Genomic DNA, 24,938 nt, shown 5'->3' on the forward strand with positions numbered 1-24,938 from the left:
TAGGACCTATCATTACATCAGCACAGCAGTGACTTCTGTCTTTCCTCTGCTACTGCACTTTCCCGTTATACTATGTGACTGCCCAGTACACTTACAAGTCAATGCCCATTCTGCCATAAATCCCAAGACGCTTTTTTCCCTAAAAAGTAAAACACTATTTTAATTTCTAATTGTCCAATATTAGCCATCAGTAATGGTCACTCTATGGACACGAGAGGAGGGAAGGAAGCTGGCTGTGTTTCTGTGAATTTCCGAGGGCAGCGAGAATGCCAACTCCTTTGACAGTGCGTCGGGATGATGCAAGTAAGCTAAGAGTTAGCATGTTGCAGGGACAACCTTGAATCCACTTCATTTTAGAAAAGAAATAATGCACAAACATATGAGTAGCAAGTAACTCGTGACATGCCAAGATGTAGTGATCCCTTGTATGAGTGTCCCTGAATAGTCGAGGCTCTGTCACACTGAAGAATATACCTCTAAACTTCAGCTCCTTCCGGTCTTACTGGCTGTCAACACCAGAGCTTGAGCAACTCCACGTGTTCCTGAGAATCTCTCCAGGAGCAATGGACCGTTACTGACAGTAATATGTCAAATCTGTCTGATGTCACCATCTGATATGTTCTTGTGTAAGCTGGTAGCTAAGGTGCCTAAATCAAGGAAATGGAATTCTATTGTATGGCAGTTTAGGGAGACTTGCTGTGTGACTGTGCAGAATCCCCTCTTACCAGACTTAAAACCTCAGGGTTCAGAGAAGCAAACTCTGCTAATATAGCAAAATCTACCAAAACTTTATTTAAAGGCCAGGGAGTGAGGGGAGTGGTGTTTGCACAGAATATATCCAAAATTAATACTTCCAGTTCTCATTGAAAAGATGTAGAAATCTCATGTGTTTAAAGTGACAAGTGAATTTGGCGCCCTTTGCTACCATTTATCATAAGGACAAAATTTGCAATAAGCAGTCAGCAAAAGCGAGTTTTCACATATTATTTCTCATAGTTAAATAGTCACCACCAGAGAGATAATAGTGTGGTAAAGTGGTCTAATTCTAATAATCAAATTATACTTAGTTATGGGTAAGGGAAAGAGGTGGCTGGTCATCCTATAAATTACATGATTTTCTCTAATACTATAGTTAATATATGCATACAATCATTAAAAGATCTACATGATGTGAGGCTTCTGGATGGCTCAGTCAGTTGAGCGCCCAACTCTTGGTTTCAGCTCAGGTAGTGATCTCATAGTTCGTGAATTTGAGCCCTGCATCGGGCTCTGCATTGGCAGTGCGGAGCCTGCTTGGGATTCTCTCCCCTCTCTCTCTGCCCCTACCCCACTTGCACTCTCTCTCAGTCTCACTCTCTCAAAATAAATAAATAAACTTTAAAAAATTAAAAGAAAAAGATCTATATGGTGTGCTTTAAAAGGTATGACATTTGGCATGAAGCAAAGTTACCTTAGAAAGCCACTCCCACTACTGATTCAGCTGTGGTCTTAGGCTAGTCAGTTAATCACTCTAAGTCTCAGATTCCATATTTATGAAAGAGAATAATAATAGTTACAGTTCACACAATGACCATGGTGATATTTTATAAACATCTTCCTTTATTTCTTCCCTCTTTGCTATTAATGTATAATGTAGACATAAAAAATAAATACCATATACCTCAACACACAAATTCCCGTGACATCCAGTCCCAAACACTGATGAGCTTTTTAGAATCATTGCTAAGTTCACCCTCAGTATTTTTTTCTTAGTTGTAAGCCTTCAAGCACATGTTTTAGTAAGTAGACTTGCACTTCTGGAATGAAATTACAAAGGTTCTAGTTTTTGTTTGTTTGCTAACGTGGGGGAACGGATCCAGTTACAGCTCTTGTTCTCTAGAAAGTCAGTCACTATTACAGGGGGAGAGAGGTTTGATTGGGCCAAAGCTTGTCAGTTTAGCCTTCTCTCTTGGACTCCCATCTCCAGTGTCTAGGAGAAGATGTTTTCCTTTGCTCATTAGTTCAACTTACCCATCAAGGACTCATGGCAAATACCCAAAGCACATGGCTTCCTGCCCCTAACCGGGCATCCACACTGTCCCTTCAGCCTTGATCTTTCCTCTTGCAGGTAAAAACAGAAAAGATGGAGAGAAAAACATGGTGGATCCTTTTCTCCCCGTCTGTGCCAGCCTGCCTCCAACCTGGTGATCGTTGACACTCACCATTTGTGTGAAAGCCTTTTTTTCTTTCTTTCTTTTTTTTTTAACATATTATTCTAGATTATACTAATTTACTCAATTTTGTAGCTTCTGCAGTTTTCCCTCCCATCTAGATCTTAGAGGATTTTTCCCCCTTTGAAACTTCTAAACATACTTTTGAGCAGGAAGATATTTAAAAATATAATTATAGCTTCACTAATATGAAAAATGGCTAGTGAACTAACCTAGTACGTCTTATAATGGCCAAGTGAAATTTTTGTGTTTTCATGTCCTGTTTTTCATTGAAATTACATATCTCAGAAATTAGCTCATTATCTGAAAAAAATTATGAAGAACTGGTGAATTATAATACAGGAGTGTTGCCACTGAATGGACTGTTTGATTTAGCCAAGCAGGTAATGAACAGTGTTGTTGTCAAATTCACGAAGGTGTCATATTAATTAGGATGCATTCTAAGGAGCATTACTCCATTGGTCTTTTGTATCCTGATGCCATATATATATTCTTTGGCAAGAATGGATGAAAAGCAGCAATAAACAACTCAAGACTGTCCATGGCTCTGTAGGGTTTTTGGAACAATTCCTGGGATTGGGAAGTGAAAATGGACAGCATGCAGAGGAAATTGTTGTCTCAGTAGCAAGGTTTATGTGAAGATACCAAGCCGTTAACAGCATGGATGTGTATTTAATTTTATTAACTCCTACCATCAACCTTCTTGGATCTTTAATTTGGGCAGGAAATTTGAGACTGTGACTGGAAGGACTTGAGCAGAAGTGAAAGATTAAAATGAAGTATACATAATTCTTTCTGGAACTGCTTAAATTTCATTGTTTCAAAATACTTTAATTTTTCCCCTTTGGTCAAAAAGACATGCTTAAAATTCTTGTCTCTTTACCAGAAATAATTTTGCTCTTAAACAGGTTTATATTTAGGAATAAGGTATTATATAAACTTCTCATTTAGTAGCTCAAGCAACCCCATCTGTTGTTGGAAGAACTCTCAGGAAAGTTTTGAGGGATATGGATATGACTCTTAAATATATATGTAGTGTTCTTTTTTAAATAACTCATTAGTCATCATAAAGGAATAAAAATCTCTGGCTCAAAATGTTGTTAATTTCCATCTTTTTAATTTTTTAAAAAATTTCCACTCTCAATTATTGTCACAGATGGAACTATCTTAGAATTTAGAATAGAGATCCAGATCAATTGCCATTTTAATAAGATATTTAGAATTTTTCTGAAACTCTCATGTACCTGTAAATATCATCATGGAGATATGTGCATGAATCATCATTGTGGGCATCTTCTTTCATAGACCGTAATTGAAAGTATACCACCAAGACCAGATGGGGATATAGTTGTTGGTTTTTTTAAAAAAAATTTAATGTTTATTTATTTTTGAGAGAGAGACAGAGTGTGAACAGGGGAGGGGTAGAGAGAGAGGGAGACACAGAATCTGAGCTGTCAGCATAGAACCTGATGCAGGACTCAAACTCACGGGCCATGAGATCATGACTTGAGCTGAAGTCAGACACTTAACCGACTGAGCCACCCAGATGCCCCTAGATGGGGACATAGCTTTAAAAAAGAAAGAATGAAAATTAGAAAGAAAATCACATGACAACAAATGTGCTTTTCCTGTTTCTGGGAAAGGGAGAATATTCTTGTTTAAATAAACTGCATTGATAATAAGTAGAGGTTATAAAGATTCATTGCTCTCCTGTTAGATTTATTCTCATTACGAATGGATCTAAGTTCACTTCTCTCAGTGTTAGAGGTTAAAAAACAACCATGCTCCTATTAAATGGTAGGGATGTTTAATATTCACCTTCACCTTAGTAGAGCTTTAAACATTGACAAGACCCCATGACATTGAACTGTGTTTCAGAACATTATGTAGAACCATTGTCTTAACTAATTTTGAGAACAAAAATAGGCCTACAATAATAAAAGGACTTTAGCTGACACATACTGGTAAAAAAAGAGGTCGCCCCTCCTAATATAACTGATGTCCTTTCAGTAATGTGATTTTTTTCAAGATTATTTTATTTTAAAAGGGAAGATAATTTGTTCTGAGAAGTTTTTGTTTCCTTAACATTCAAACTTTTCATTAAAAATTGCTATTTTAGTAAAAAATAAACAAAGAATCACAGAGTTTTGCATGTGGTGTTTGCTTTAATTACTTAATGGGAATTACAGGTAGAGAGTAATGCTAGATGTGTTTCACGCTTGCAGCAGCTCTGGAACGTGAAGGTTTATATTAAATGTGTGTGCCATGTGGAAGGGAGTCCCAAAAGGACCAAAAGTTTAGGGTCCGGTTGTTTAGAAAGTCAGTGTTTAAGAAGAAGAAAGTCCATTAGTAATCAGTACTGCCTAAGTGTCAGCACAAACTCAAGCAATGCACGGGGTGGAGTCATGGCTGCTGTGCACCCTGTTTAATTCTGGAGGGTCCCAATTTCAAATCTTCTATCCCATTTGACTCATCCGAAAATGTGTCTCAATTATTGATGGAGACATTTTAAAATATTTTTTCCCTGGCCATTTTTTCTCAAGTGTCTAAACTCCTTTTCATAGAATGTTACTACTTTCCCAAAGAAGAAATGCCCAAATTGATAAATAGTTGTGTTCTTGCTCAGTTTTTCCTCTGATTACCTATGACCAAGAATTGAGTGGAAATCACATCTATATTTCTCTCATACATAGGTATTTTTACCTAAAGCCACTGGCAAAATTAAGGAAAGATTAACAGATGGCTTTATGTGATCAAGAAAAACTGGGGATATATTGAGTATGAATTTATAGACAGCTGATGTGTTTATCTTCATTTATCTGAGTTAACAGATCAAGCAAAGATTTCAAAAGTTATGGTCATTGTATAACAGTTTTGGTCATTTTTTCTAAAATATACACTTGTGCCCAAGATATTCACATTGTCCCCAACAAGAGAGGTCTCCAAAGAAAGCTCAATACCATTTTTTGAATTTGATTCTGATAATGCAATAATTTAAATCATCATGCTATAGTTATTGGAAGGTTGGTTTCATGGCAAATTGGCTGTGTTTACATCCTAGCTTTGTCATTTGCTAGCTGTATGACTGTGATCGTTTAATCTATCCATGTCTCTGTTTCCTCATCTGTAAAGTAGCAAAAATGATAGCACCTACATCATTGATGATGAGATTTAGCAGTGACTTCAATATAATAAGGGCCCAGTAAAATATATTATTTTTATTAAAATAAAAAATATAAAATTTTTATTCACTAACATTTTATGTTATATAAATTTTATGTTGTTATGAGTTCATACTTGTTAAAAAATACATTATATTATTTAAAAAAAACACAGAGAAATCCAAGAAAACAACAGGGTAAACCTGTCAGTATTCAGGTAGCTTTTTGGAGGGCTTTTGCAGATAGGCACCTTTGGGCTGCAGGATCTAAATTTCAGATGGGCCTTTTCTCATTTTGTGTGAGTTATGCCAGGACACCCAGTCTCTTGTCTTAGTCTGTACTCTGTTACACACTATCTGGGTGACTCTGGCAATAACCTTTCTAGACTTCTGGATCCTTTAGTAAATATACAGATATTCACTTACATGCACTCTAAAATGTATGTGATCCATATTACATACTGAAATGTTTTTGTTATTTGCCTGCAGTCAATGATTTCATAGTTAAAACATTGAGAACCTGGAGAGATTTAGGGGTAGGGATTATCAATGTGGCAAATGAGACTGCATTGAACCACAGATGATACAGGACCATTCTGGATATTTCCCACAGTCCTTCTTCACTGGTTGAAAAAAAAAAAAGAAGAACAAATTTCAGTAATTGTAGATTCCTTTTGCCTGACTTTGAAGAACCCACAATGTTGAAACATAGCACTAGCAAGGACTTTGACAGACCACTAATTATCCCCTATAGGTGAGATTTTTATGGAGCGTTCTCAGGCAGCAATCTCTGCGAGGAATATTTAAAGGCAGAGGAAAAGAATATGAGTGAAAAACCAGGATAGTAAGACAGAGGGTAGTGCAAATAGAGAAGGAATTACATAGTGGCAGCCTCTACCTGAAGAAGTACAGAAAGGTAGGTCCAAGAAAAATAGTGATAGAGCACCATGATTTTGAATAGGAGATAGAGAGTATTGACACTGAAGTTTGCACTGGAAATTTGATCCTAGGAGAATTTGGTCAGACTGTCTTCATAAAAACTAAAAACAAAAAGCGTCCTTTAAAAAGCTTTTTAGGGGCGCCTGGGTGGCGCAGTCGGTTAAGCGTCCGACTTCAGCCAGGTCACGATCTCGCGGTCCGTGGGTTCCAGCCCCGCGTCCGGCTCTGGGCTGATGGCTCAGAGCCTGGAGCCTGTTTCCGATTCTGTGTCTCCCGCTCTCTCTGCCCCTCCCCCGTTCATGCTCTGTCTCTCTCTGTCCCAAAAATAAATTAAAAAACGTTGGAAAAAAAATAAAAATAAAAAGCTTTTTATCTCCTCCCCCAGATCTTTTTTTTATTTTTCTCCTTACTCCTCTCTTTCCAGATTCCTAAGTATTTAATGGTAGTGAGAAGAATCAAAAGAAAGTTTTGCCAGGGCTAGTCAGGGAAATATCCCAGTTCCTCCACACACACTTCCCCCTCCTCCTGCCATCCTGATCTGTAATGATTAAAAACAAAAGAATGGGGGTGCTTGGATGGCTCAGTTGGTTAAGCATCCAACTCTTGATGTAGGGTTAGGTCATTGGGATCCTCTGTCCCTCTCTCTCTGACCCCTCTCCCACTCAAAGTAAATGAACAAACATCTAAAAATTTTAAAAAATTTAAAAAAGAAAGAAAATGGAAGACTAAAATAATTTCTCATTGAATGTATATAAGCATTTAAAATGCATGTCAAATTCCAAAGTTCCTTTCTATCTGACCAATGTCTCTGTGTCATTATAATTTCAATTTAATTTCATTTTAATTTATATATATGTGTATATATATACATATATGTATATATATATACATAATACATACATATATACACACACACACACACATATATATATATATATATATACATATATATATATATATATATATATACATAATTCATTATAAATAACATTCTTAGGAACAATTAGCTATCTGCCTGAGGGCCACTTAAGAAATTGGAAAGATATATTAGTAGGGTAATAATGAAATAAGCTGCATGTAACAGTCCATTTGCTTACATTTTTCCCTGACTTTAATTCATTGCTTGTATATTTCTTGAGAGTGTTTGTAAAACAGTAGGAGCTTAAAGAGAGGGAGAGGGAAAAGGAGAGGGAGAGGGAGAGAAGGCAGAGAAAAAGAGAGAGAGAGAGGAGGTGGAGGTAGAGAAGAGACAGAGAAAGAGAGAGAGAGAAAGGGAGGGAGGGAGGAAGAGAAACTCTTAGAATCATGTATTGCTTTTTTCTCCTCATTGATGGAAGAATAACAAGGGTGGCCAGTTCCGAATGCCTTCTTGTGTGTGTGCTGAGGAACTGGTAGCTGCATTTTATTTTCTACCATAAAACTTTTTTCTCCATTATGAACAGGAAAAAAATGAACAAGTAATATCAGCTACACTGCTTTGAAAATCTTCCTCTGGGGGATAATACAATACTGGCCCTGAGCTGACCTCCTGGGTCTTGATAGCACCACTCCTCCGTTTTTGCTACATCGTGATTTCTTAGTACAAACTGAGGGACTTCACGCTGCCAACCTTTCCTCACCTCCAACAAATTTATCAGAAAACACTTTATTTTTAAGTGAAAACAAGTTGTAAATGAGCAAGCTGAGAAACAGATCACTCCCAATTCAATAATTACTCCTGCTTAGTAGCTCAGATGCCCAGGAAGCTCTTACAGGAATAATAGCAATAATACTTTTGATACTTAAAGTTTACTGAGGACTTTCTATGGATCAAGTCTACCACTATATTCTTTAAAGATATTGTTTCAATCCTAAAAAAAACTATTCTATATTATGATCAATTTTTATTACTCCTAGTTTACAGATGAGGAAATGGAAACAATAATTTTAAAAACTTGCCCATGGTAAATCAGGGCATAGAACTGATTATATATATATATAATATTTGTATATATTTATATTATACATATTCATAAATATAAATATATATAATATATAATACACACACACATATTTTAGAGTGTGTGGAGAGTTTGTGTGAGCATGGAAGAGCGACAGAGGGACAGGGAGAGAGAGAATCTTAAGAAGGCTCCACTCTCCTGACACTGAGTCACCAGGCAAAGAGCACAGAATTTAAAGTCAAGCCTCTTTTAAACTCCACAATCCCTGCCTTTAATAGTACTTTTCTCTCAGGTATTTTCCAGGAGATATTCGTAGTGACTTACTAGATGGAAAAGTGTACTTCGCATTACTAAGTAACATTGCCACACCAGGGTTTTGAGGATCTCAACCGACACCTTTCCATTTGTTCTCTCAATTTTACCTCCTTAGGATGATAGTCAAGGCAAATGGAAAAGTAGAGCTTGTATTGTGGATGACTGTTATGTTTACAGAACTGAGAGAAGTTCATATGTGATATATGCATTTATGTAGACACCAAAATATTTGTTCAGAATCCATTAGCAGCCAAGCATATATCAGAGGAAACAAAATGCACAAATTTAATTACAATGTCTTGCTTAACAGTGTTACTCTTCAATGAATGGATGACTGAGTGAAATTATTTGGCATGTAAGATTCCAACAAATATGTTCCTAATATGCAACTCTAATCTGAACTTTTAAAATATTACTCATTTGCCACTCCAAGAACTTCAGAGAATAACAGCAAGGCAATAATTTATACTTTAATGGTTAAAGGCTAACCTATGGCAATTATGTCTTAAATCCCCCTTAACATTTTATTGAGGCCATACCTTTGTGCTCAGAAAAAGTATCCAATCAATATGGTTTTTACACATGAAAAATGCAGTTTTTTTCTTTCAGAATATCGCACGTGTTCTATATTACTTATGTGTCTATTTTCATTTATTCTGGATGATGTATATATGTTGCTTTTAATTAACATCGAGAAGTATAAGTACACTATTAGAGATGATCCATTTATAAAAGTTTATTTATATGTTATATAAACCTCCAAATAATAAAATTTACTATCATCAATAGGATGTGTCTTGTGTTATTTTAGTATTAGCAGTAATGTATTTGTATGGATCTATCTATACCTTTTCCCCCTTGGGATCAGCTACAAGGAAATCATCTATGCCTTAGCAAAAACCAAAACCTATTTGCAAAAACCAAAACGATGCAGGCTAAGCATCTGATTTGATAAATAACGAGTAAAGTATTTATATTTAGCTACACATGTCTTTAGTACTACATTCACAATGAAAAGCCAAAGGTATCATTTTACCAAAGTTGTTATTATATTTAATATGCCTAATTTAGTTGGGGATCGACTCCTTTCTGGTGTAAAGAAAACAAGTGAGAATATTTTCTGAGATGTCTATACAAGGATGTCTCCATTCCCTGAGAACCTTCTGTGGCATTGTAAACAATGGATGCCTCTGTACCACTTAAGGGATGTTTTTCTCAGTTTTAAAAACAAGAAATTGTGATGTAAAGTATAAATCCCTTGTATGCCATTATCGTGGCATTTACAATTATAGTTATTTTTTTTAGTGTTTATTTATTTTTGAGAGAGAGACAGAGCATGAGCAAGGGAGGGGCAGAGAGAGAGGGAGGCACAGAATCTGAAGCAGGCTCCACGCTCTGAGCTGTCAGCACAGAGCCCGACGCGGGGCTCGAACCCACAAGCCGTGCGATCATGACCTGAGCTGAAGTCAGATGTGTAACCCACTGAGCCACCCAGGCACCCCGACAATTATAGTTATTTATTTGCTGGTCCATTTCACTCTTTTCAAGACCCTGAAAAGCTCCTCCGTACCCAAAAGTTATGCATCATGTGTTTTTTCTACTACCTGGCATAGTGTTCTCAATGAGTAATATTGGTGCTGACCTATGAAGCATCTATGAAAACCTATTTTTAACATTGTTTTATGTTCTACATTAATAATCTTTCTGTCCTAAGACTCTTCAGTATATTATTTTGTGTTTCATTTCAGAGCATTTCTGGTGTATCTCTGAGTTGATGATTGTTTTTTGCATTTTATGGAAATAGAGATATTTCTTTTCATATTATTTACTCCCATTACTATAACTAATATGAATGTGTTATCCAAAATGATACAATAATTCCCAGAATTTTCTACTCCAAGTAAAATAAACTACCTAGACCATTTAGGGTTATAAAAAAGAATTTGTTCCATCTGGGGGAAGCACAATGAAACATTTAACTAACTAGTCTCATATCTGGACTTATTTGTGCTACCATATCTGATTTATGCATTCAGCAAACATTTACTTACTTGCTATACTCTGTTAGGTCCTATAATGCCAATTGCATTTTATAAGTCAAAGATTGTCATATGTATGCATTTTATGAACCTAAGATTGTCATATTTATCTTGAATAATGCCATTTCTAAATGATAGCATTTATCTCCTTTTTCGAAGAGACACCATGAATTCATTTAGCAAAGGCCATAATATTATTATTATTATTATTATTATTATTATTGCCTATTATAGTTTATATATTCCAAAAGAAATATGGCAACACCAATTATATGATACAAGTGTTCTTTAATTTCATAGAAGATGTTTTTTGTATTCTAATGTGCACTTAATTCGCTAGCTGGGATTCATTGATTCATTACCCAAATTTTCATTCCAGGCCCTCCAGGCCCTCCAGGTGGTCTGCGAATAGAAGACATTAGAGCCACTTCTGTGGCACTTACTTGGAGCCGTGGTTCAGACAATCATAGTCCTATATCTAAATACACTATTCAGACCAAGACTATTCTTTCAGATGACTGGAAAGATGCAAAGACAGGTAAGTTTCATTTGTCTGATTAATCTGTACATATTTTTAAATTAATTCTTTTCACAAGAATGAATATCTGGACTTTTTTAAGGATTTCATCATCTACCTTGAAATACTTTTCTATTTTTAATTTTTTTTCAAGTATCCCTGTGGAATGGTAGTGAAGAAAACCACAAGGAACTTAGACATTTTAAAGCTGCAGAGGAAGCAGCATTTCTGAATCTATAATGGGAAAGCAAAGAGAGGCCTCCTAGTTTTCTAGTTTGCTATGTGTAATTCTAAGGTTTATTAGGAAAAAAACTTCAGGAGATCTTTTTTTTTTTTGGCAAATGATATCTATAGCTTATTATTTATGACCCATTTTTTTGCAATTACATAGGTAATATTATTCTGCATTTTTAGAAAAGCCACTTTGATTATAAATATTAATTTAAGCACCCAGTTTCTCACTACTATAGCCTTTGTTTTTCTTTTTTTTTTTTCAACGTTTATTTATTTTTGGGACAGAGAGAGACAGAGCATGAACAGTGGAGGGGCAGAGAGAGAGGGAGACACAGAATCGGAAACAGGCTCCAGGCTCCCAGCCATCAGCCCAGAGCCCGACGCAGGGCTCGAACCCACGGACCGCGAGATCATGACCTGGTTGAAGTCGGACGCTTAACCGACTGCACCACCCAGGCGCCCCTAGCCTTTGTTTTTCAAAGATGATCATACCTGCTTTGAATTTCCTCAGAACATATTTTCAATGAAGTTTTGGGTCTCCATTTTTTTTTTCTTATACTAAGGTATTCTAAAAGTTGATCAGGAAAAATAAATGAGTAAGTGGGTTCCCTCCTTTATAGCTATTCCCATTGCCATTTGTCATGACTAGACTATAACATCACACATCAGTTTATCTGTTGAAATGTCAAAGAAAATGAAGGATCCTTTCAATGAAATAACCTGTTTCTGTTTGTTATTTGGACATTATTTTTAAACCTGTAATTGCTAGGGTTTCTTTTAGATATAATGAAGAGACATAGAAATATGTGCTCAGTTGTCACAAGGGGAGAAAAAAACAAAATGAATAAAATGTTTGTCTTTTTAAAAATTGGAAAAGAAGTAACCCCAGAATATACCAAACCTGCTCTTATTTTTGCTTTAACTAACATAATGGGATTTAATTGTACTGATCATTGAGAAGTTTTAGTTTAGATTTAATTTTCTTTGATAATTTATTCCTTTTATGTGAAATGAACTAAATATAAACCTGAAGGCTGTTATGAGGGTTTAGATATATTTTAGTATTGAGGTATTCTCCATATATTATATAAAGAACACGAGTTAGAAACAGGTGAAATATTTCTGCTACATTATGCTTGCGAATGTAAGTTATCTAGCAATAAACTTGGCAAAATCAGACCATTTGAAAAATAATATAAAAACAATTTAGATGTTTGATAAACCTAAAGTATGGATATTTTCTATTTCTCTGAAGAGAATGAAAATGGATGATAATGATAATATTAGATATGTAGGCTAATTGACACTGATTATAGATACTAGAGAACAGAATGCAATGAACACATTTAAATTTGGTTTGCTTTGAAAAAGGAGTAATAATTGTAATCATTTTCATTAAATATATGTTCTTACTAGGTAGCTGAATAAAAATATACTTATCATTAAAATATCTATATCTATTCCACTAGAAAGTAAGTTTCCATGAGGATGAAGGTTTTTATTCACTGCCCTACTCTAACTCCTAGATCAGGGCCCATAATGCTCATTTATTAAACACATGCTGATGGGGCCTCCATTGTATGCAAGAACCTGTCCTAGATTCTGGATATACACCTAGCCATCCATGAACAAAACAGAGAGAAGAAACACACACACACACACACACACACACACACACACACACACACACACACCATACCCTCAAAAGAGTTTACATTCTAGTAGGAAAGATGGTAATGAACAAATAATTACAGTAAATGTACAGTAAAATGTACAGTAAGTCCTATGGTGATTAGTACTAAAGAGAAACAATCGTGAAGAGGGATCAGGATACAGGAGTTGCATTTGAAAGAAAGGGTGCTTCTGATATTAATCTAGTCACCCCAACTTTTGCATGGTTCTTGTTTACATGTTGTGTCTTTCACAACTGTCAGCCTATTTCAATCTTTGAATCTATAGTATGTTTTCTGTTGAAACATATAGTTGCATCTTATTTTTTATCCTGACACCCACTGCCTTTTGATTGGATTCTTTAATCGATTAATATTTCATGTTACTATTTATATATAGCTGGGTTTATATATGCCATTGTATTTTATTCTGTTTATTTTTTTAAGTTTTTATTTAAATTCCAGTTAGTCAACACACAATATAATATTGGTTTCAGGTGTACAATTTAGTGATTCGACACTTCCATATAATACCTGGTGCTCATCACAAGTGCATTCCTTCATCCCCATCACCTATTTCACCCATTCCCTACCCACCTCCCCTGTGGTAACTATCCATTGTATTTTTGCTTACTAAATGTTTTACTTGTTTTTGTTCCTTTATTCCTTCTTTACTGCTTGAGTGAATATTTTCTAGTATAACATTTTAACTACTTTAATGAATATATATATTTATGTAGTTAATGGTTACTCTATATATACTATATATACATTACTGAATATAAATAAATGAATTTTTAAATATAAATATACATATTATTACTCTAGGGCTCACCGGCTACATCTGAACTTGTTAGAATACTTCATATGTTTACTAACTTAATTTCAGTGAGATATGGAAATGTTACTCCTAGATAACTCTATTGCATCTTACCCATTTTTTGGTGCTATGTATTATTTTTATACCTCTCTATATATTACAAACCTGTTATTTTTCTGCTACTGTCTTCTAAAGAAGCCACAAGAAGAAAGGAAAGCAAGTAGATATTTATGGAGTTTGTTATATTAACTTTTTTATTTTCCATTTTTAGTCCTCCTCATTTGTTCCTGTGGATTTGAGTTACCATCCTTACTTTGATAAAACTTCGCATCCACCTGCCTTTAAGATATTATCAAATATATTACACTTCTGTATGTCTTAGGCCCCCAAAAAATTTTATTTTATAATATAAAATATATACAATAAATATTTTTAAATGTTTATTTTTGTGTGTGAGAGAGAGACAGAGCATGATAGGGGAGGTGCACAGAGAGAGGGAGAAAGAGGATCCTAAGTGGGCTCCACACTGACAGCAGAGAGCTCGATGCTGAACTCAAACTCATGAACCCTGAGATCATGACCTGAGCCGAAGTCGGATGCTTAACCGACTGAGCCAACCAGGTGCCCCTATAATAAAAAATTTATATATATGAAACTCATGAGACAGAGTAAAATGATAGTTGATGTCAGCCACTAAATTTGGAGGTAGTTTATAATGCAAATAGCAATAGTGGATGACAAGATATGCAGGGGCTTGTAGATCCTACAAGGAATTTTTAAACGAAGGAGAAATAATGGTGTATGGAGAAGGGATTTCTGGAGGGCCAAAAGTAGAAACATGGAGAATAGCTAGGAGGATATTGAAGGTGAGGGATGTCCAGGTCGGAGATGTCAGTGTCTAGGACAATGGGATAGCAATGCGCATGGAGAGCAGTGCATGGGTTTGAGATATATTTTTGAAGGCAAAACAGAGCTTTCTAACAAATTGAGTATGGATATTGAGAGAAAGGGCAGAATTGAGGATGGGAAATGAGATTTTGGCTCTAGCATCTGCACAGAACGTAGAAACATTCACTGAGAGAAGAGAGATTAAGTGCAGGTGAGGACTTTGTTCCATTTTGGAAAGTGTTCTCCATTTATTTATGTAGAACTGAATTTCCATCTAGTATAATTTTCCTAAGTGAAGAACTTTTTTAATATTTCTGATTGTGCAGGTTGCTGAAGTCAATGACCTTTAGCCTTTGGAAATTTCTTTCATATCATATTTGTGATAATTTTTTGAATATAAATTCTAAGTTGTTTTTTGAGCATTTTATTTTTTATTTATTTTTTTAATGTTTATTTATTTTGGAAAAACAGAGAGACAGTGTGAATTGGGGAGGGATAAGAGAGAGAGGGAGACACAGAATCTGAAGCAGGCTTCAGGCTCTGAGCTGTCACCACAGAGCCCGACGCAGGGCACGAACTCACAAACCGTAGTGATGACCTGAGCCGAAATTGGATGCTTAACCAACTGAGCCACCCAGGCACCCCTTTATTTGTTATTTCTTTTATTTTTTAGTTTATTTATTTTGAGAGAGAGAGAGAGAGAGAGAGAGAGAGAGCGAGCAGGGGAGGGGCAGAGAGAGAGGGAGAGAGAGAATCCCAAGCAGGCTCTGAGCTGTCAGCACGGAGCCTAATGCTGGGCTCAATCTCGTGAACTGAACCATGAGATCATGACCTGAGCCAAAATCCAGAGTTAGAGGCTTAACTGACAGAGCTACCCAGGCATCCCTTGAACATTTTGAAAATATTATTTCTTTATCTTTTTGCTTTTGTTGTTTCTGATAAGAAGTGAACTATTTATTGTTTTTACCTTATATTCCTATATTTAATGTGTCCGTCATGTCTAGCTGCTTTCAAGATTTTTTTCCTTTTTGCTTTTCAGCTTGATGAAAATGTATTTATCCTGGTGGGGGTTTACTGGCAAGCTTGATCTTTGAGTTGATATCTTCCTTCAACTTAGAAAATTCTCAGCCATTATCTCTTCAGATATTTCTTCTGTGTCATGCTCTCTTTCTCTTCTTGGTCTGTGTTGCCATGTATGTTAGGTTGTTTGATGTGTTCCATAGATCATGGATGTGTGTGTTTGCTTCTGATTGGATAGTGTCTAATGAATTGTCTTCACCCTCATAGATTCTTTTCTATGCTACATTCAGTTTGCTGAAGATCCTATAAAAATTATTTTGATTTTTTATTTCTATTTATCTCCAGGATTTTTTGTTTCCAGGATTTGGTTCCTTTTCATATTGTTTACATAGTATTCCATAGAAATTTCCTTTTTGTTTTGCAGTGGTGCACCACTTTTTTTGCACTTTTGTTTTTGCAAGTGGTGTAATTTTTCTTTTTTTTTGAATTTTTTTTTCAGCGTTTTTATTTATTTTGGGGACAGAGAGAGACACAGCATGAACGGGGGAGGGGCAGAGAGAGAGGGAGACACAGAATCGGAAACAGGCTCCAGGCTCTGAGCCATCAGCCCAGACCCTGACGCGGGGCTCGAACTCACGGACCGCGAGATCGTGACCTGGCTAAAGTCGGACGCTTAACCGACTGCGCCACCCAGGCACCAGCGGTGTAATTTTTCTATAGTCCTTGTCTGATCATTTAACATCTGGCCATCTTTAAGTCTGGCTCTGTTGATTGTTTCTTTTTTTCCTTTCTTGAAAATGAATCACATTTCTTTGTTTTCTCATGTCCTGATAACTTTTTAAATATCCATACATTGTGTAAAAAAGAACAATGGAGCATAAAGTGAATACTACTTATATCCTGGAAAATGCATGTCATTTTTCCAAAACTGTCATTTTGTCACTACAATCTGTAGTTGAGGTGATCTGACTTTTGCCATTAGATTCAGTTCAGTACAGGGTCAAGTAAATTTGAGTGGAGGATCAAAACCTCTCTCACATGTGAATGCTTTCCAGCCTTCCCATCAGACTTTGTTTGTTCTTCTAGCCTGGCTCTCAGGGAGGGTTCTATTAGCTTCCCTTCTTCTGCCTCAGGCAGCTGTTGTCTAATCATTAGTCTGAAGCCCCGAGTTTCTGGGGGTGGGTGGGGGAGTGGTTCTCAGTTACAGGTTCACTCAGACTTCAGCAGACCCAAAACACTTGTCCCTCTCTGGGGAGGCAGATCTGTCTTTGCTCTCTTGCCACTCACACAGCCACACACAACCACATACTTATTCACGGTAAGGCCTGGAAGGCATACGGTGGTCTCCATTTTCCTGCTTTGCTCTTAGACTTGAACAGATCTGAGATGTCTGTGCCTCAGAGGGAGGTTTCTTTTGGCTCTCTTGTCCTGCCCCCAGCTGTTTTTTGTACACTTGGTGAAGGCCCACAAAAACGAATTGGCTGATGGGTATAGATGCTCCTTGATTTGGGGGCTTCTGGGATTCGAAAAAGCCATGCCAGCCTACCTGTTGTCTTTAAATATCTGTGAAAAGTTTTGTTTTTCTGAACATTAATGACTATGCTCTCCTCTCCCTGTTCCTGTACCTATTCTTCTTCACAAATTTCACAAATTCAGCTCTCTGATAGGCTCTGAAAAATGATTATTTTGTAGATTGTATTACCTGTTCTTTTTATTAGTTATGTAAGTAAAATTCTCTTGTGACAGTGTCCTAAGTAGAAATGAAAAATACTTTTTGCGGTAAATGCAACCATGTAGTTTTTATTTATAGTGGTGCCCACTAAAAATGGAAAGTATAAGACTAAACTCTGTTTTATGAAGGTAATTATTTAAGGTATTCAGTAAATATTTTTCAAAGATACCAAATTTCAGCAGTCCAAGGATTACATTTAGAATAATGATCTGGAAGAATAGACTGTATGCTTTGAAACAATCTATTGTAAATATTATTTCTCTTGGACTTTTCGGGGATGGACAGCAGAAATTTGATGCCATTTTCTCAGGGTTCTACACGATGCATAGATAAGATTTAGAATGTTGTGTTTGATTCTATACTGCTACTTGGAGAGGAAATTTTATAGAATATTGTTGGTGATAGGTTGTATGTATGGAAGGGGACTGAACATAAAGAGACCTAGAAACTGTGCTATGAGGATCAATTAAGAGAACAAACCTGAGATATATTTTCTAAAATGAAGAAAAATGTCTTTGTGTTTAAAATTCCGTCATGTGGAAGCCTCGAATTTATTGGTGCAAATCTGTAATAACGTCTTAATACATAAATGTTTCTTTAATGTTAGATTATTTCCTTAGAATAGATATTTGTAAACTAAATTATTTAGTGTAAACATGCCTAAACCCATGCTGAACTAAAAAATTATCCAGTAGAGGGGCGCCTGGGTGGCGCAGTCGGTTAAGCGTCCGACTTCAGCCAGGTTACGATCTCGCGGTCCGTGAGTTCGAGCCCCGTGTCAGGCTCTGCACTGATGGCTCGGAGCCTGGAGCCTGTTTCCGATTCTGTGTCTCCCTCTCTCTCTGCCCCTCCCCCGTTCATGCTCTGTCTCTCTCTGTCCCAAAAATAAATAAAAAACGTTGAAAAAAAATTAAAAAAAATATTAAAAAAAAATTATCCAGTAGAAAAGAAGAAACAATTTCTATTACCACCTCCAGCATATGAGTATCTCTTCTACCACATCTTTACTTAGTTTTTAGTGTTTTTTTTTAATTCTTTGCCACATTGTTAGGTTTTAAAAAATGAAAAAAAAAAAAAAAAAAAAAGAAAAACCACTAGGCTTCTTGTAGGATACTTTGTAGAATTTGCTATTTTCTCTTTTGCCTTTCTGTAGCCTCACTTTTTGTTGTTCTTATTTCAAATATGAATTTCTGGGGTTTTATGAGGTTACATTCAAAATTTCCTTGGAGAAAAATCAATGAATCACATCTTTTGGGATGCCAGAGCCCAATTTGCTTCTCTTTCACTGCAGAGAACTTTGCCAAATCTATGGCTCCTTTCAAAGTTCTGCCACAAGACCTTGTGGGTGGGGTCTGAAGGCTCTAATATAACACAGAACCAATGAGAAGCCTGTAAATGCCCTTTTCCATTCTCAAACGCAGACCTGCTTTATCACTTAGAACCTCTGACTGGCTTCTGGATAGTTTCAAATGCTTGAATTTTGGATTGAGAGGGAAGAACCTAAAGGTTCTGAATGTATTTAAATTCTAAGGAAACACCAGGATTCAGTAGGCAACTTCAAAGAATCTAGAACAGGTGGGATTACATTGCCTAGAGTTATTCTTGAAACAATATATTTTTTAGTCCAGAGGTCATTCCGGCTATTTCTGAAGCTTTTCAGTTAGTGCATGTGGCCTGATGGCAGAGTGCCATAAGCATGGTTTCCAGGCAACAAAAACACTGTGAATTATTGGCCTTAGGATACCCATGAGGCTTGCTTCTCTTTTCCTCCAAAGATTAGTCACAATCTTTTTATTCTGAGCCTCAGGGACTCAAGGCATTTGCAAATGAATCTACGGGTTATTGTGTATGGTTGGTTGTTAAAGTAAGACCTTCTCAAAAGGGTCTTTTGACCTGAGTGTTAACTTAAGGAGCATGTCTCCTGCTCTGTATCCCTTGATTGAGAGAGTTACACTCAGGAGTAAAACCAAGATTTAAACAGCTATCAGGTTAATACTCAATATAGTTTTTATAGGGAGAAGCCTCTGGCAGTCATGATACAGTTAAGATCTGATTTTCAATACTGAAATTATCTGTTAAACAATGGCCTGACTCAGAACTGACCCACTTAAAACTCAGGATCTTGAGACCCCAGTCCTGATTCCTAGCACTTGCGTCAATTGTGCAAAGTGCTCTCCTCTCTTTCTGACTCTAGGAATAACAAACAGGTGGCAAGGAACTTGGCTGAAGAGAGGGGACACAATGTCCTCTGCTTCTGACTGTTCTGCATTCGGCCCGGGTATGAATCTGCTTCCAAAGCAAAGCTGAACTCTGCTCCTGTCTACGTGGGTGGTTTTGGAAAAATAAAATATATCCAGTAGTTCCTGCCAGGACTGAAGGAGTTGGGGGAGAATTGCATGGGGTAAAAATCCATTTATAGGGATATTCAGGGCCAGAATAAAACAAATAAAAATGTATAATAGAGGTAAAACAAACAGTAGCAGTAGAGGAGAAAGGATCAGCTCACAGTTAAAGAGAGTGGGAGAGGGCTTAAGGGGACTGAGACAAAGTATACTGCCTTACAAGGGAAGATAATTTATAGACTGAATATAAGCATCAAAGCCACAGAGTGTTGGATATTTTGTGGTGGGGCAGGGTAAAGGAATGATCTTCTTGTCTTTCACCAGTAGCCTGCATGATTCAGGGATGAAGGAGACTATCGTGAGTCTTCTACACAAGGCTGTACTTCTTGCATTGAAACACTGTCTGCTCTAAATAAGTGTAACTTTTGTATTTATATTTTATGTATAGTTTTTACAAACATTTATTAAGTAGTATTATTTACAAGACAGTATACTAGGTATACTAGGCCCAGAGAATTCCAAAACATGTAGAAGAAGTAGAAGAAACGTGGATGTTCACAAATGAACAAACAAGAGGAGGCAAAAGAAATATTTTTAATGTGGACTGCCTGTGTCAAGATTGGAGCTGGGAAAAAGTTAGAGAAATTCTCGCAAGCTTTAAAATCCTCTTCTCATGATGTGGTGTTCAAAAGTCCTGCCCCAGTTTGTGGAATGGAAAACAGGCATGATAGAAGCCACTTTTAATTCTAGATACATTTTTCTAAAATGAAAATGTTAGTCTTTTTTTTTTGGCTAAGTTATTCCTACTGCTTATGTAAATGGTTTTATTTAGGAGGTATTGTAAAAATATACCAATACATGTTTGTTTGGGATATTTATATTCTCATAAGTACTGATGTTAATGTATATTAACAAGAATGATTATAATTGGTTTTGTTCCAGAAAGAGCACTATTCATGCCTTTAGCAATCCTGGTAGAGAATACTATCCTTAACTTACAGATACCAAATTCTTTCCTACCCATTCAGAAGATGCATTCCAGAAGTCCATCTTCCTACCAACCACCCACTTCTTGTTTCCCCTTCTGAGAAAGTTGTTTGCATCCCTGAGCCAATGGTTTCTCACTGGTGTTTATCTTATGGTAGTAACTCCAAGGCATTTTGCTTATTCCTTCTTTCTTCATCTTGGTCATTAAATCAGAGGACTGACAGCTTCACCTGGAATCCAAAGCTCACCACAAAATGACCCCACTAGACCTTTCCTTCTTTACCTTTCACCATTCCTCCAAATATTTTCTGTGGTCAAGTCTGATTTTCTACTCTTTGAACATATACTCGACCTTCCATTTATTTAGGGGTGTTTTCATACTGGATGACCACACATGCTCAAAATTAGTCTATTAGCTACAGTTTCCACTGCACATCCTTCTGGTTCTTCTTGTTTTGACTCAACATACTCTTGCCTGTACTTGTTGGCTGCCCAGCTGCTTGAAAAAGCCTGGTTAGCTTTGACCATCATGAGAATAGCATACCCTTGTCAAGAGAGACCCTTTGGAGGGCTTTCAACATTCCCATTCTTCAGGCATTTAAATGGTGCTGGGATTAAAGGCATCTGGGTGGCTCAGTTGATTAAGCATCCAACTCTTGATACTGGCTCAGGTCATGATCTCACAGTCATAAGATCCAGAGTCTGCTTGGGATTTTCTCTCTCCTCTCACTGTCCCTCCCTCTCTTTCTCTCTCTCAAAATAAATAAACATTTAAATGGTGCCGGGATTTTGCAGCACAGGGAGGGGAAAGATTGGACTGCCTCCTTGAGCCTTCTACCATATGTTTTTACTTAGGCCCCAAATTCATAAGATCACAAACTCATAAATAATCCCATCAGCTTCTGACTTTAAAACTCTGTATTGGTTCCCTAGGGCTGTTGTAACAAACTGGTTGCTTAAAACAACAGAAATTTAGACTCTCACAGTGCTGGAGGCCAAAATCAAGGTGTTTGCAAGGCTGTACCATCTCCAGGGGCTCTAGGGAACAGGTATTCCTTACCTCTCCTAGGTTCCAGTGGCTCCAGATGTTCCTTGGCTTGTGGCCACATCACTTCAACTTCTGTCTCTGTGGTCACATTGCCTTCTCTTCTACATATGTCTCTCCTCTGTGTTTCTCTTATAAGGATGCTTATTATTGGTTTCAGGGCCCACTTAGATAATCCAGGCTAATCTTATCCCAGGATCCTTAACATAATTCTGGTCTTAAACTTCAAAGGGCACACAAAGACTTGTTTTCCAGATGACTTACATTCACAGGTTCTTGTAATTTGGGAAGAGATAGAACTTTTTGGTAGGCACAGTTCAACCCACTACTATAAAATTTTTTCTTTTATACCAGGCTCAAAATTATTGGAAGGTCTCTAGAGGGGAAGCGGGCTACCCAGTGTCATAACAACCAGCTATATTTTTTTCTTTTCTTTATGAAGAGCACTTTACAAACTAAAACTACACTTCCTTCCTCCAACTATCTAAAAGAAGTCCTTGGGTATATGAAGTAAAGCAAATTCTGATTGCTGTGAAGGAAGGGTGGAAGAAATATTAAATAAAGAGGCAGAATCAAAACAGGAGAAGACAAAGCCAAATTTTCCATCAAAAAGTCAAAAATTACATCAAATGTGTAGAACAAGTTCATCACAAAATAAGAGAAGAGATGGAAAAATTAGCATCCAGGACAGTTACAATTATGGCAGGATGAGGCATGGCATGGTCTGAGCCAAACAGGAATTTGTCCAAAAGCAGAAACCAGGACACTGGGATGCTTGGCATTTATTGTAGAGATGAGAACAACATCTTGAAAAACTATAGATTCATGGTCTGCATTGCCAGATAAAAAATTCCCTAAACAGTAAGATAATGAGTCATAGACAAGCCTAAAGCAACACATTTTCCAAACAAGTGATGTACAAGTATTTATATGCATATGTATGTATATGTTAGTTATTAAAAACACATGTGGAAATATTTTTAAGAGAGCTTAAAATACTGTGTAGTCCTGCCTTGATTGTATGTTTCATCATATCTCAATGAAATAAGCAATATTGGATCATATTTTATCCATAATTTATAATCTTTTCGTTATCTAAGAGCATGAATTTTTAATAAACTATTATAACATTTGTTATCATTGCCCCAAGTGATTTGGGTAAAAATCAACAAAACCAACTAAAAAAGGGTTTAAACATATAGGTACTCTAATAATAAATCATTCACTGCCCATGTACAATGTCAGTGGATGTCCCCACAGTTTTTAACAGTCCCAGTTGTGCTCTTCCCTCAGGAAATCTTTCTAGATTCTACCTTTAGAATACAACTCCTTGCTATTCCAGGTAGAGTCCATGGATTAGCAGTAAATGCATGACCTGGGAGCTTGATAGGAGTGCCGAATTTCAACCCTCTGATCTTAGGCTTATGAAATAGATGATCCACATTCATATCACTTTTTGCAGTTTATTATTTATTAATGATCTCTCTGCTTACTCCCTTGAACTTAATATTTTGTCATGTCTAGTTTTTATTTTTATTTCAACTCAATGGAATATGTGCCATTGTCTCAAAATAGTAAAATTAAAATGCAGGATTATAAAAATGATGCTGTTCAACTAATATGCTTTTTAATGTTCATTTTGTTTAGATCCCCCAATCATTGAAGGGAATATGGAGGCAGCAAGAGCAGTGGATTTAATACCATGGATGGAGTATGAATTTCGTGTGGTAGCAACCAATACGTTGGGTATAGGAGAGCCCAGTATACCATCAAACAGAATTAAAACAGATGGTGCTGGTATGTTGAAGAAACTTTTGAAAATTTGAAAGGTTTATATATATGGTACCACTTTTATATATAGTTGAATGTATTTGGAAATAAATAATACTCTGAGGTAAGTGATTCATCTAAAAATGTGTGTATGTATTTCACACAGGTGTGTGTATTCTGTGACAAGACAGTCAAAAATCAAGAAAAAGGTCATATGATGTTTAAGAATATTTTTACATAAGGAATGTAAGGAAAGAAGTAAATAGAAATCTCTGCGTATTCCACTTGGAATGACTAAAACGAAATTGGTATTTATAATATAAACTTTCATATTTGGGTGCCTGGGTAGCTCACTCAGTTAAGCATCTGACTCTGGATTTCTGCTTACTTAGGTCATGATCTAATGGTTCATGGGATCGAGCCCTGAATTGGGCTGTGAGCTGAATCTGCTTGGGATTCTCTCTCTCCCTTTCTCTCTGCCCTTCTCCCACTCTCATGCTCTCACATACACACTCTCTCTCTCTCAAAATAAATAAACTTAAAAAAAATTTTAAAAAAACTAAAGGGGCACCTGGGTGGCTCAGTCAGTTAAGTGTCGGACTCTTGGTTTCAGCTCAGGTTGTGATCTCATGATTTGTGAGTTCGAGCCCTGCATGGTGCTCCGGCTGATAGCATGGAGCCTGCTTAGGATTCTCTCTCTCCCTCTCTCTCTCTGTCCCTCCTCCACTCTCTCTGTCTTTCAAAATAAATAAACTTAAAAAAATTAAAGATTAAAAATTAAATTGCTCAAAAAATAATTTAGAACTTATTTTCAAAAAATTATCACAAATATGAAATGAAAGAAATTTCCTAATGTACAAAGGCTGAAGGAAGGTCTTTGGGGCACTTGGGTGGCTCAGTCGGTCGAGTGTCCGACTTCAGCTCGGGTCATGATCTTACCGCTGGTGGGTTCAGCCCGCATTGGGCTCTGCACTGACAGCTCAGAGCGTGGAGCCTGCTTCTGATTCTGTGTCTCCCTCTCTCTCTGCTCCCCCTGCCCCTGGTTGCTCGCTCTCGCTCTCTCGCTCTCTCTCTCTCTCTCTGTCTCTCTGTCTCTCTGTCTCAAAAATAAATACACATTATAAACAAAGCAAAACAAAGGCTGAAGGTCTTTGACTCCAGCAACCTGCATTAGAAATATTAAAAAACTTTTTTACTTAGGAAAAGTATACTAGATGGAAATCCAGTTCTGCATAAATAAATGGAGAACCCATTTGAAAATGGAACTAAGTCCTCACCTGCAGTTAATCTCACTTCTCCCTCAGTAAATG

The 24,938-nt window shown here is 36.7% G+C and overlaps 1 protein-coding gene across 5 annotated transcripts in view; it reads left to right on the forward strand.

The window, feature by feature from the left end:
• Positions 1-24,938, forward strand: part of CNTN1 (contactin 1) — a 367,620-nt gene that overhangs the window by 268,775 nt on the left and 73,907 nt on the right. For 4 of the 5 annotated variants that reach the window (XM_011283870.3, XM_003988561.5, XM_011283871.4 and 1 more), the window contains 2 exons: positions 10,983-11,141; positions 23,506-23,655. In XM_011283870.3, coding sequence (XP_011282172.1) covers positions 10,983-11,141; positions 23,506-23,655 — 309 coding nt within the window. Of the gene's footprint in view, positions 1-2,107; positions 2,751-10,982; positions 11,142-23,505; positions 23,656-24,938 lie in introns of those variants that run through there. The other variant, XM_011283872.3, reaches the window with a different exon arrangement.

The sequence above is a fragment of the Felis catus genome, chromosome B4 (assembly GCF_018350175.1).
Source record: "Felis catus isolate Fca126 chromosome B4, F.catus_Fca126_mat1.0, whole genome shotgun sequence".
Lineage (NCBI taxonomy): Eukaryota > Metazoa > Chordata > Mammalia > Carnivora > Felidae > Felis > Felis catus.